The 13889-nt window shown below is 38.2% G+C and overlaps 1 protein-coding gene across 1 annotated transcript in view; it reads left to right on the plus strand.

Moving 5' to 3' along the window:
* Window positions 1–13092, plus strand: part of LOC129761914 (protein abrupt) — a 33547-nt gene extending 20455 nt beyond the window's left edge. Inside the window, exon 3 of the mRNA XM_055759763.1 lies at window positions 12131–13092. Within this exon, the coding sequence (XP_055615738.1) occupies window positions 12131–12651 (521 nt within the window). The 3' untranslated portion in view covers window positions 12652–13092. The remainder of the gene's footprint in view (window positions 1–12130) is intronic.
* Window positions 13093–13889: the final 797 nt, after the last annotated feature.

The raw sequence follows: 13889 nt of genomic DNA on the forward strand, positions 1-13889 counted from the left end.
TTCTCTTTATCAATGGTTTTTGCGATGAATACGGATCAGAAGTCTTATTGTGCCCTATTATAGAAATCGAATCGAGGATCACACCGAGTAAAATCTGGAATTATAGAAATCGAGGAAAACTGCTCGATTCGTTACTGTTGCACGAATGTCAGCTATGGCTTTGAAATATTATGAAACGGGTTTTAAATATTTCACAAAGCTCTATAGAAAAGATGCCTATTCTTTTTTTTTGAGATATTTGCTATGAAAATTTTAAATATATGTATTTCCAAGTGTTAATATGGTTATGTTTTGGAGAAAACTGATACTGCCTCTTCGAATGAAGCTAAATAGGCATGCATTGTTTCATATGTAATAAAAACAACAGTCACGTATGAACTGTTTGTATCATAGAAAAAAACACTTACTTTCTGCCATTCTAAGCCAAGACGCATGGGGTGTCCCAGTGCATTAAGCTCCTCACTGAATTCCTCCCACTTTTCCTTAACCGGGATCTTATTTCATCTGCCTCTACAAAAGTCTCGAGCAATGTCTTCGAGTCGTTCAAACTGGTAGTGATTTGTTTTTTCTTCTGTCCACTTATTTCCAGCCACCGAAATATGTGCTGTAAGTAAATTATGCATTGCAAATATTAACATGTTGATATAAATGATTCTGGATTGAACACTTACCTTGTAAAGACTATTGTGGCACCCCGTAAAACAAATCCTGATCAAAACAAACGAACGAATCAAAACATAAAACAAAAACAACAATCAAACCAAAACCAAATTGCTCGAAAAATTATGACAGTTGTACCGATAGCATTCACTCGCTCGATGCTATCGACTTTCTCGGTATGTATAATAGCAAAATGAGGCTAACGAGCAAAATTCTCATCGCCTCGATTTCTATAATACGGCCCATTATCTCGTAAGATGGCTGACCCTACTTATGCAAGTGCTGGATAAGGAAGGAAGGAAGGTATTGAATTAGAGAGACTTTAAACTCTGAGAGTTCATTCGTCTCTGCTGGATAAGCTTGCTCTTTTCGTCTTTATAGGGGTCCTTCATTTTACCTTTCCGACCCATGCTGCGCCTCTTGCTCAGTGATGAGTAAGTGTGAAAACAATCCGATAACATACTGTTGAGTGTAAACTAGGGAGCTAATGAAAATGGCCATATAGAATTTCAAAATTTTTTGCCCCATAAAAACACCCTATGCAAAATATCAGCTCAATCGAGTTTAGGGGAGAGTGGCGCATGGCGGTCAAAGTCTGAGTTTTTTTTTTTGAAAAACCAAAAATAAAGAATTTGATCGAAAACTATCACGCAACAACGCAAGCATATTTTTGTAATTAATGTTTGTACAATTTCTTCTGCTTCTTTCTTTCTTCTACTTCATCTTCCTTTCACTGACTTTGCTACTCAGGCACTTCCTGGTTTTCGAGCGATGATCACTCTCTCCGCCACAAACCGTGGATTTTGGAAATTTCAAAAGCATTTTTAACTCTCGAGCGGATTGACCGTAATCCTCGGTTTGATCGTACAGAGTCGAATCGCGAGGCGCTAACGTTGGTGAAGTCACGTTCCCAGTGGAACTTTTGCCTCCTCAACATAGGTATTACTTGCGTCTTTTTTTTTCAGTTATACTTAATTGAGATTTCTATGCCGAATAACACGCCTTGAAAGTATTCTGGAGTGGCAAGCTCTAGAATACGCGTGACCTCAAGTCGCAAGTCGGTAAAAATTTCTTTGACGAAAAATCTCCCGGCCAGAACAGGAATCGAACCCGAAATGTGGAAAAATGACCCCGTAAATGTTTGAAAACAGAGAGGCGTAAGGGCCATTTCCACTGAGCGGTGGCGCAAGCCTCTTAAGATCAAGTTGATTGTGATGCGATGTGATTTGCGATCTGATCTGATGGCATAGAATGACAAGCCGGGACAGCAAATTTCACACAACAACAGTTTTCGTAATGGATGTTTAGCATAATGAGAGTCACATGCGTTCATTCTTGTAAAAAATAACTTTTTCGAAAAGCCTGTTATGTCTCAGTGGAAAACAGTCCGTCAGTGGAATGTTTCAGTGGAAAACAGTCCGTCCCCATGCAGTGCTACATTTATGATAACCATCTCCTATTAGAACTGCAGACCATGCATTTAGAATCTCTGTTTAAAAATCTCGTTAAAAATTTAAATTCTCAAAATCAGAGTCAGTTTAAAGGAATAATTTAGCCTAGATTGGAATGTATTTCTGTTATAGACGAATTTCATGCCAACTCGACTGGCCGTTGGCAGCACCATCTCAGATAGTAGTGAAACGTTGTGGGTGTAAAAACATTGGTCATTTAAGCAACTTTGCATACTTGAAATATTTGAAAAATAATTAGACTATTTTTAGAAAAGCCAATTTTTTTTCCTTAATTCTTTACAAAAATTTATAACTTAAAAACTATAACACCTACAAAATTCATGTCAAAGGATGAAATGTAGGAAATTGTTTAAATTTTCGTAAAAAAACACTAAAACCTTTTCGGAAGAAATTTCGCTGACAAAAAAGTTATTTAAAAAATTAAAATTCATTTTTCTCAAAAACTTATTTTTAAAAAATTCCCAAAAATATATATATGAATAGCGCTTAAAATTTCCAACAAGTCGTCCATACATCGGAAGATGGGCACTTCTACAGGAAAAAAGTTTTTCTAACAACAATTTTTTATATATTCTTTGAAAAAAATACAACTAATCCTAATTTTGTTTAAAGTCAAAATAGCGATATAGTGTATTAGACAAACTTTTGGTTCTTGTTAAAATATAAACTTTTGTCGAAGACATCAACTTTCTATTTTTTATAGTTTTTGGAATATAAGCCATTTTTGTATGGAGACTCCTGAAAAAAATTATGTTTTGCTCGTTACATTTTTGTGTGTAAATTCTCACGTTTTACATGTTTCTAAATAGAGAAAAGTTAGCAGTGCATGTAAATTGCGATAATTCATACATAAAAATGCATCGTCCGATGTATGGAAAACTTGTTGGAAATTTTAAGGGCTATTTATATTTAATTTTTTTTTCCGAATTTTAAAAGCATATGTTTTCTAGGAAAATAAATTTTATTTTTCAAAATATTTTTTTTCAATGAATTTTTTTCCAAAAAATTCTTTGATAACTTATAATGAAAATCTAAGTAATTTCCTATATTCTATTCTCTGACCAACTTTTTGTAGATTTTATAGTTTTTAAATTAATTTTTTTCTAAAATAAGTTGAAAAAACTCAAAATAAAAAAAAAACTGCAAAAAAATCTATCAGACCTACAAAATTTTAGTCAAAGAATGAAATGTAGGAAATTATTTTGGTTTCCATCAAAAACTATCAAAGAATTTTTTGGAAAAAAGATTAATCGAAAAAGAAATATTTTGAAAATTAAAATTCATTTTTCTCGAAAACATATGCTTTTAAAATTCTGAAAAAAAAAGATATAAATAGCCCTTAAAATTTCCAGCAAGTTTTCCATACATCGAACGATGGGCACATTTATATGGAAAAAGTTCTTCGAACAACAACTTTTTCATGTTTTTCTTTTAAAAAATGCTATTAATGTTCAATTCGTTACATTTTTATGTATAAATTATCGCATTTTAAATGCTCTGCTAACTTTTCTCTATTTAGAAACATGTCAAGAACATGTCAAACGTGAGAATTTACACTCAAAAATGTTACGGGCAAAACATTATTTTTTTCAGGAGTCTTCATACAAAAATGACTTATATTCCAAAAACTATAAAAGATAGAAAGTTGATGCCTTCGACAAAAGTTTACATTTTAACAAAGATTTAAATCTTTGTCGAATACACTATATCGCTATCTTGACTTTGAACAAAATTAGGATAAGTTGTACTTTTTTCAAAGAAAACCATGCAAAAGTTGTTGTTCGAAAAACGTTTTCGCTGTAAAAGTACCCATCTTCCGATATATGGACGATTTTTGGAAATTTTAAGGGCTATTCATACATATATTTTTGGGAATTCAAAAAAATACGTTTTTGAGAAAAATGAATTTTAATTTTTAAAATAACTTTTTTGTCAGCAAAATTTTCTTCCAAAAAATTGCTGGTGTTTTTTTGTAAAAAATTAAACAATTTCCTACATTTCATTCTTTAACAAGAATTTTGTAGGTATCATAGTTTTTAAGTTATAATTTTTTGCATTTTTTTTTATCCCATTTATTTATTTATCAGGCTCATTAGCATTCTATCTGTAACAGAGCCGGGTTTTTATCGTGTACATATACATATGTTTATGTTTCTATAAATTTTAAATTACACAATAGTAGTAGTAGCCATTTAGGCGTTAGGTTTTTCTGCTACATTTCATTATGGTAAATTACACTGTAGTAGCCATTTAGGCGTAAGGGTATTCTATCTGTTCTTCCATTGTTCAGCAAACCGGACAGCGGAGACAGTTGATATCGATCATTGTTGGGTTATTTATAGAACAGCAGATGGTCGATTGAGGGCCCTGAGTTTGGACTCACGATCGATCGCTTAGTAAGCGAACGCGTATCCAAGTGGCTACGAAGACCCCCTATAATTTTTTGTAAAAAATTAAGAAAAAAAAATAGTTTTTTTCATAAAGTAGTCTAATTATTTTTCGAATGCAAGTATGCAAGTATGCAAAGTTGCTTAAATGACCTTAAATGTCTTTACACCCACAACGTTTCACTACTATCTGAGATGGTGCTGCCAACTCCTAAGACGAGTTGGCATGAAATTCCTCTATAACATATTTCACATAGAGATTGTTACTAAATAGTTAAGATTCATCAATCTAATGGTTGATTACAAGGAGATCCCAATAGTATGTTTTACCTTCAGGCATCAAGGGTCGAAACTTCTTGACGATGTTTACTTTCCTCGCCAGCTCAATTCCTCTTTTGGATGAATTGAAACTGAGTGTCGATTGAAGGGTGAATGTTTGGTGATTTGGTGGATTTGGTGAACAGCTGCGCTCTTCTAAATTCTCCATTGAATCGCATCTTGTAACAAAACTCAGAACATCCTCGCGCAACTTTATCTGTTTTACATCGAATAATTTCTTAACCCATTGACGACCAAGCTGTAAAATTTTCTTTATCAAAAGCCATTGATGTAATTTCGATTATTGGCTTTACAGAAACCCCAATCTTCAAGAATTTTTTTTACCGTTTTTCTGTTACCACTACGCCAGATCGCCTCCACAACACGATGAAGTGAACTTCCGCCGGGCGCGATTCTCATCCGGATATGATTACTAGAAACAGTACATGAAAAGATTGTAACATGGAAGAGTTGAACGGCGCACGCGAATTTCGACTGTCCTTGTTCCACTATGGAACGAGACGAAATCGTGATCGGGAAAAATCGCGAAGGAAATCAAAGCGACAAAAAAGCCGCTGAGAAAAAATATCACTAGAAATATTATGCCGCAGAAAAAACATCATGGGTATAAATGCCACACGGAAAAGGCGTAATTTTTATTACATATTTAATCTTCGTAATGAAATTCATTTTAAGGTCAACGTAATGGGGCGAAGACCCCTTTTAACGAGGATAAGGAATCCTCATCTTGGCGGCTTGGCCCGTGATCCGAGTCGACCGCCGACCCGCTGTCAGAAGCGGCGGTCTCTCGAACGCAATCCTGTGTTCCATTGATTGCCCGGTTAGTTTGAAACATAGGATACGATCCTTTAGCAAGGTCCGTCCGAGCTTTTGCGAACGTCGGATGGCATATATTTGTCCGGTTAATTTTTGTTTTGAAATATATCGTTCATTGCAATTCTAAACTATTGCACCACGATCTGAAGAAACTTGATGTTTGGACATTTAGCGCGCAAAATCATAACTCGTATACTCACGCACGGTATCACAGACCGTCTTATACTCATGATGTATTTCCGCATCAGAATATTTCTAGTCGACTTTACACTTTTTCTGAGAGGTTGTTTTTGTTGAAGTTGTGTACCGGGGCGATTTTTTCCGGAAATCGATGAAAACTTCATTTTCAGAGTAGCTGTGTGAAAATCATCGAAAATTCTTGTTATTTTTATAAACGTGGAGTTTACACTTTATGAAAACAGAACTAAAATTAATTCAGTTTTTTATTTGCTCAGGGTAGTTACAGCTGAATGTCGATAGTGCGGTATGAACGAATCTTTCCGACATGGCTAACTTCATAGCTAGAAGCTCCTCCCACAGTTCATCCAGCTCGCGTAAAATCATTAGTATCTGATACGTGTTCCAAGGCTCCTCACAGACGAAAACAAAAACATCCTGCCCGCAAACGAAATTCCAATTCTCCAGCCGATCTTGCCCCTCCATCGGACCGTATCTAAGCAAGTAGCTAGAAGGAAGAAAGGAAAAAAATAGATCATGTCATGACCCTATTTTCCGCTTCGATCGAGAGAACAGACAGAAATCCCACAGTAACGCGTGGTGCAGCGTGGTTACGCGATCATGAGAGCAGGCATTATCGTTCACAGCCAGAAGATAGAAGATAGAAGATAGAAGACGTGCGCGCGCGTCTTGCTTAGAAAGAGAATCGCATCTTTTGAATGCTGCTTCTTCTTATCAAAAAGCGCGCGCTCGCTGTATGTGTGTGTGTATGTATGTATACGTTCGATTTGGTGAGGACATCCAAACGATGAGCTGTCACTGGAGACGATCGGCGATCGGCGAGTGTCTGGTCCGATGTGTGTATTAGATCTTATTTGCTCTACTTAGCGGACCTCTAGCTGTTGAGCAATGCGATCGTTTTTTTTTGTTTGTTGGGGCTGATAAAAACAAATGGTCTCGCTGCCAGCTATCATGCCGCCGATTGATGATCATTAGGAGCCGGAAATACGCGGACTTCGAAAATACACTAAACCTTCCACGCTTGTGTGACTTTGGACGGGTACAAAGTTATTATCAGAGTTTACGAATAACAACATATATATGTTATTTTCTGTTTGTTCGCTACTCTTGAATTTTAAGAACAGAACGGCCTGAGGAAAGGAATGATAGTGTAATTTCTCTCCGACTCACTTGGCTGCAAATGTGATGGACGATTGAGAACGAGTCAATAGCAGATAGCGATGCACAGAGCAGGCAACGGTGGAAATAAAATATTGCCGCACTTATCACCAACGATTCGAGGGTTTATCGGAAAGTCTTAAGGTTTATCCTTTATCGCTCACTTATCAGTAATTATATTGCTCTCTTCTTTCGTTTAATGAGTTTTACATCTCAACATAGGTGACTTCTATCCTATCGTAGACTTGTAGATTTTCCATGTGGGCTATCCTTCTTTTACTGTGAATCCTTATGCTCTTGCATCTAGAAGTTAATCAACCACAGAGCAGTTGTCTGTTAACAACCAAATTTTCTCACAGATTCGAGATACACCATGCTCTCATCCACATCCATCCTCCACGGAAATAATATTTTTAAACGGAATCAGACCGTCGATACCCTTTGCAGTTCTAAATCATGTCGTGGTTCCTCGTGTTGGGCTAATTGCACTACCCGTAGTGGGCCATTGACATCGACAACAGGTGTTCATAATCACGGTCCTCACCAACATAACCCCGCAGTTCAACCAACTCGTACACGTGGAAAGCGTCTTACTCAAAAGCACGTTAAAACTAGTGTACACAAACGGTGGTAACGATCATCATGAGCGAACGCCACCCCCACGGGCACCACTGGCAGTTCTCAATCAGATTAATCCGACCACTTACTCCAATTTGGTGGGGCCTCCATCACATGATCCCCTATATAACCATCCGCAACAACTGCTAAGTCGCTATGCCGCTCAGGAAGGCTTCCCAAATACGGCGCAACCATATGAACCGCCTTCCCTGCAGTACTGTTCATCATATGCCCGCTGTCCAATCGACTCCGTCTGCAACCGACACAATCGACTTTAGATTTTTCCACCTGCAACCGTCGGCTCCCGATCGGTCCAACAATATTGGCAATGTCCCGGTTGACGGCGGGTTGTTGCCGTGGTTGCGTTATGAGCGATTCACATAGAACGTTACGGAAAAGAACGACCACGTTCCGTCAACGTCTTCGTCAATTCACACATGCAGTCAATGCTCGCATCAGCACCGTCACGTCAAATGTCAAATGAATGATTTATTTAATGTTATTCATGGTATCGCCACCTACAACAATTTTAAATTACAATGCCCTCTTTCGAATCAGCATGCCTAGAGTCAGTCCTAAATGTAGAAAAATTCTATGAAAATCATCGAACTATATTATTTAAATGCCTAAAACCTGTAGTCCCGACCCTTTTTTAACAATAATAATATATAGACTGTTTTTCTCAGCTAGTCGTGAATTGATTTTGATTAAGAAATTTGAAACTGGGAGATATGTTGGCATAAAAAATGCAGCCAAAATCAAAACAAAAGCCGAAACACAAAGTCCAGACAAAAACTCAACGAGCCGTCCGTCTCCGTCAATTATTCTTTTCTACAAATCCTGCCGGTCGTTTTCGTTGAACGTATGCTGACGGGCCGTTACGTTGCCGGTATAAAGGGTGTGTCACATCAAATTGCATCACGGAAAAAACGCTGTAGAAATTTAATTTTTAGGAATTATATCTTCAGCTTCCGCTTATAATCAGATAAGAGTGTATAGATCACGTTGGCCATGCTTCACTGTCAATTTTTCGTAAATTTGGAAAAATGTCGTCGAACGAAAAAGAGCGTCGTGAATTAATCCTGTGCACTCATTTTGAGAATCCGGAGTTGTCACATCGGGACATCGATAAGATGCTGGGAATCGTCCAATCCACGGTCAGCAGAGTACTAAAATGATACTTCGGTAACCTAACCATCGACCGGAAGGTGAAGAACGGCAAAAATGGATGCTCCGTCAGTGAAAAAGATCACAAGCGCGTAGTTAAGCAGTTTAGACGTGATTTTGAGTTTAGATGCTCGGTCCGGGATGTCGTCAATAAGCTGAATTTGTCAAGTTCATCCGTCCAGCGGACCAAGCAGCGGGAGGGCCTACGTACATACAAGGTTCAGAAGGCTCCTAACCGCGACGAAAGGCAAAACATGGTGGGGAAGACGCAAGCCCGGATGCTGTACATCGAAATGCTGGCGAAGCCGCATTGCCTGGTAATGGACGACGAAACCTACGTCAAAGCGGACTTTCGTCAGCTGCCGGGCCGGTTGTTCTTCTCCGCAGAGGACAAATTCAGCGTTCCGGAGGAGATTCGCAAGCAGAAACTATCCAAGTTTGCCAAAAAAGTATATGGTGTGGCAAGCGATCTGCTCTTGCGGAAAGCGGAGCGCCCCCTTCGTGATTACCGGCACGGTAAACGGGCAGGTTTACCTTAAGGAGTGCCTACAGAGGCGCTTACTACCACTATTGAAGCAGCACGAGGGCCCGACCATCTTCTGGCCGGATCTCGCTTCGTGCAACTATTCAAAAGACGTGTTGGAGTGGTACGAAGCCAACGGGGTCACCTTCGTGCCAAAGGAAATGAACCCGCCCAACGCGCCGGAGCTTCGCCCAATAGAGAAATATTGGGCGATTATGAAGCAGGCCCTCCGGAAGAACCCAAAAGTTGTCAAATCGGAGGCGGACTTCAAGAGAAAATGGATTTCTGTTCAAAAAAAACTACAACCTGACGTTGTACAGAATCTTATGGACGGGGTAAAGAGGAAGATGCGAGCATACGGGCTTGGGCTCGAAGTATGAATAAAAAGAAAATGCCAAAAGTTGTTTAATAGTTTTTATTTTACTGTCGAAAATTTTCAAAAGGATCGGTCTACTGGGCGAATTTCTACACCGTTTTCCCGTGATGCAATTTGATGTGACACACCCTTTATATGAATGTTTTCATAGGAATTGCATGGTAGAATAACTGACGTAACGGAACGTGGCGGTACGTGAACGTGACGTGGATGTTGTATGTGAATCGCACTTTAGCCGCCCGTTGCCCGCAACCAGCTCTGTCGTCACAGAGGAACAACTCCAACCAATGCAAGTGAGAGGGGAGCAACCATTTCTAATCAATTTTAAGTAATCTGACGAATTGAAAACTTATTTTATTTCCCTGAATTCCCCTGAAAACGAATTTTGTTTTTTATATCTTTACTAAGGGGCTGTCCACATACCACGTGGACAAAAAAAGCACGATTTTAGACTCCCCCCTCCCCCTCCGTGGACAAGCGTGGACATTGACTAAACCCCCCCCTGTTATCCACGTGGACATCCTTCCATATATTTCAATTGAAAAAAAGGAATAATTGCATTATGTCTATATTCAATTTTAAATTAGTATTAGTGTTTTTGTGTTTTTATAATGATAAAAAACAATTAAAGTTGCAAAAGCAATTATTTTGGTTGTTTTCGCATTAAAAACTTGTTTTTGTTACAAATTCCTAGCGACCATTCTGCATTGAATATCCAGATTTCTCTCGGAGTGCTCGTGAGGCACAATTACACTAGACAATTCTTGACTCAGGCAGCGCATCTTTCTTTCGATGCAACGCAAACTGCTTTACTTCCGGAGCCTGCAACATTGAAATCGTTTTATTCGGATCATAATGCTAAACCTTATTTTGAAAAGAAAAATAATGCGAATAGGCATCATTAATAGTTGCGGTTGTTTTCTATTCTTTGATTGATTGCACCTCTACCTAGCAATATATAGTTTGAGAATATGTGAAATCGTTGGCTGCTGGAAAAGCTCGGTAATGGCAACTGTATGAAATGGTGGAATAAGGTTACTAAAACAAAAATTCGTTCTTTTCCATCTCATTTGTTCTAATGCGTATGGAAAACTTTTTAATCATTCATGTAATAATTCCACTATGATAACTGGTATTATGCCCAAAATATTGCTCCTTCAAAATGGCTTTTAGAGAACATTCGAGAAAACCAACGACCATTGCTACCGTTGCTAATAACCATATCTGCTTTTCTAATGGTTAAAACGGTACGGTAGTAGAACTGCATCTAGGAAAAATCTTTTTTGTAATCTTAAAATCACAGCTGAATCAATAAACTATAATCAAATGACGCATGAAAGAACATCTAAAGAAACTTATTTAGCAATAGAATCATTCGCCTGCAGAAAATCTTCGAGAAACAAGTGTCTATCGAACATAAGTTTTCTGAAGACTTCTGAAATGATCTAGCATAATTGAATGTTGTTTTGAATGAAGCTAATCAAGATACTATTAAGAAAAATGTGCCAAAAACATTCCAATGGAGAAACAACCAATGGATTTCGGCATACTTCTCTACTGAACTTTGACAGCGAGATAGAAGTTCGGATAATGAAGCGAAAATTAAAACAAATAAAACAATATTTTGGATGTCTAAAATGCTCCAATTTGAAACAAAAATATTTTCGATGCGGTTAATTCCATAAAACGTGGAATTGTCAAGTTAAATTTCAAATATAGGAATGCCATTGATCTAATTGATAGCAGTTTCCTCTTGGCTGTGGTGCAAAATATGTAATAAAACCAAGTGGATTGCATAGTTCTACGTCGAAAATATGCGGTCGTGTCCTAGATACAACCCCTTACCCCTTTTTGTTATTTAGGTAAGCATCGAAATCTGTGCTCTCTGATGAAGATGAAGATTCGGGATTATCGCAAAATTCGCCGACAGTTTCATCCTCCTCCTTCGTTAACAACTAACCCTTCATCCGTCCCGATGTTCCATATAGTGCTTCGTTGGCCATCGTCAATTGACTCTCGTTAAGTAAAATTCTGCTCATTGGATCGATGTAAATTACTGCTAACAATTTAAGGTTAGCCAGAAGTGTACTTTCTCTTCTCTCCATGGACCGTACAACTCCATCTGCAATTGGTCATTCTATCTTACTAGGGCGGAAAATCAGACTTCTTCATTCCAACATAAACTTTCCAGTTATCAGTTCTTCGAGCTAAAGTGTTTTAGTTAGGTTGAACGGATGAAACAGGACCTTCTCCAGATCAATCACTTTGTTCCACTGATTCTGGGTTAGGGAAGTATTCTCATTATCCAGACCATTGATGAAATTTCTAAGTTCAATCAGTTGCTGAAGAGTTTCATTCTTGAACACTTCTACTCACCTAATCCTTTCTCACATATTCCGCCTCTCGCTTCTTGCAGTGGCCCCGGGCGAAAAATGGTTCCAGGGTCGGCTCCAGTTTATGCTCAGCCAGCGGGGCAAGCCGTTGCTGGTGCACGACGGCCACTCGTTCGGCATCCAGTACATCCGCAAAGACAAAAAGTACTGGCAGTGCAACCTGTCGCGCAAATACAACTGCAAGGCACGGGTCACGACGACGGACACGGGTGATATCATCGTGACGAACAACGAACACTGCCACACCGAGATTCGCCAGCATCTGCGCAAGGACTACAAATCGATGAAGCAACTGAACGCCAGCCTGGCGGCGTTGCGCGCCCAGCAGCAGGAAGCGGTCAGCTTGGGACTCACCACCAGCGAGAGTGTGCTCAGAGGTGGTGGTAACAACAATTCGCTTTGCATCAACAACAACAACAACGGCAGCGTTATTAGTCCAATACTCGTCCCGTCGCAGTTGCAGCCCCAGGAACAGGAAACTAGTCTGAATCTGTCCACGTCGAGCTGGCAGCTGAAGAAGGAACCAATCAATAGTAACGAGTGAAACTGTCGCCAGGGAATTTATGTTTTAGTTTTTTAGGGGAGCTCCACTTTTAGAAGGTAGTGTTAAGTACCTGAGCTTGTGCCAAAATTTCCACTTACCAAAGCTTAGGTGTATTTTTAGAGAAGTTAATGAATGGGTGCGTTTTTTGAACGCACCCATTTTGTTTAGAGATTTCTATGTTTATATACAGTCGTTGTTTATCAAGAGTTTATCATTCCTTTACATGAACGGAAGGATTTTTTCTGAAGCAGTAGCAATATTAGAAAATTATGTTAGAAGAAGGAACTTGGCATTTGTTTTATATACATAGAATATTTGAAAGACAGTACCGGTACCGTATGGCAGCTTAAGATTATTTTGTTTCGTATTTTTGATGTTTTTATTTTATTTAATCAATTAGAATTTCCAGTATGTCTTGGAAACGGTTTATCGTACAATGTTTTTACCCGTTTTAGTGTATAAATTTTATATATAATATCACGGCACTCTAAATATCTGTTAGTGAATACCCAAAACAAATATTCCACAATTCGAATGAACAAAACATTCAATCCGCTTAATAGTCACACTTTTCAATCTACGATTACGCACGAGTAATTCGTGGGAGTTTTTAAAGATAGTTCCTCGCCGATGCATTAGTTGTTCGTCATTGACGTTATTACGAAAAGGTAAGTACACAAATATGTAGAATAAATCTATGGGAAAATAGGAATGCTTCCACTTTTTTATTAATTTCAACTATTCACAAACTAGGAAATTGTAATGTAAATAAATCTTAGGCAACTTCCGTTTCGATTGGTAAGCAAATCAACAAAATCTGGTCGCAGCAGAAGTAGGGTAAATGATTTTGGTTTGTCCAGTCGAAAATATGATCATGGGTTGTTCACTGTTTTGAATGCTCTAATTCTGCGCAGCTGTGTCAAATCAGGTATTCGAAAGTTTCAAAACATATAAATAAAATTGTCTTTTTCATGATTCACAGTAGTTCAATAGCATATTTTTACGGATTCACATGTTTTAAAGGATTATAAAATCCACCTTCTATTGATGTCACTGCGCCCCTCATTTGAGCTAACTTTCAATCAATCACCAGATGATTATTCGGCACGTATGCAGACCTTTTCTGGATTATAACGCTTGCAAATACTGTAAACATCATGCTTGCACTCCGTTTGTATCAGATTTACATAGCTAAACCATTTAATTAACGCATTTCGATAATCTCAATTCTGATCATG

Source organism: Toxorhynchites rutilus, chromosome 1 (genome assembly GCF_029784135.1).
Source record: "Toxorhynchites rutilus septentrionalis strain SRP chromosome 1, ASM2978413v1, whole genome shotgun sequence".
Lineage (NCBI taxonomy): Eukaryota > Metazoa > Arthropoda > Insecta > Diptera > Culicidae > Toxorhynchites > Toxorhynchites rutilus.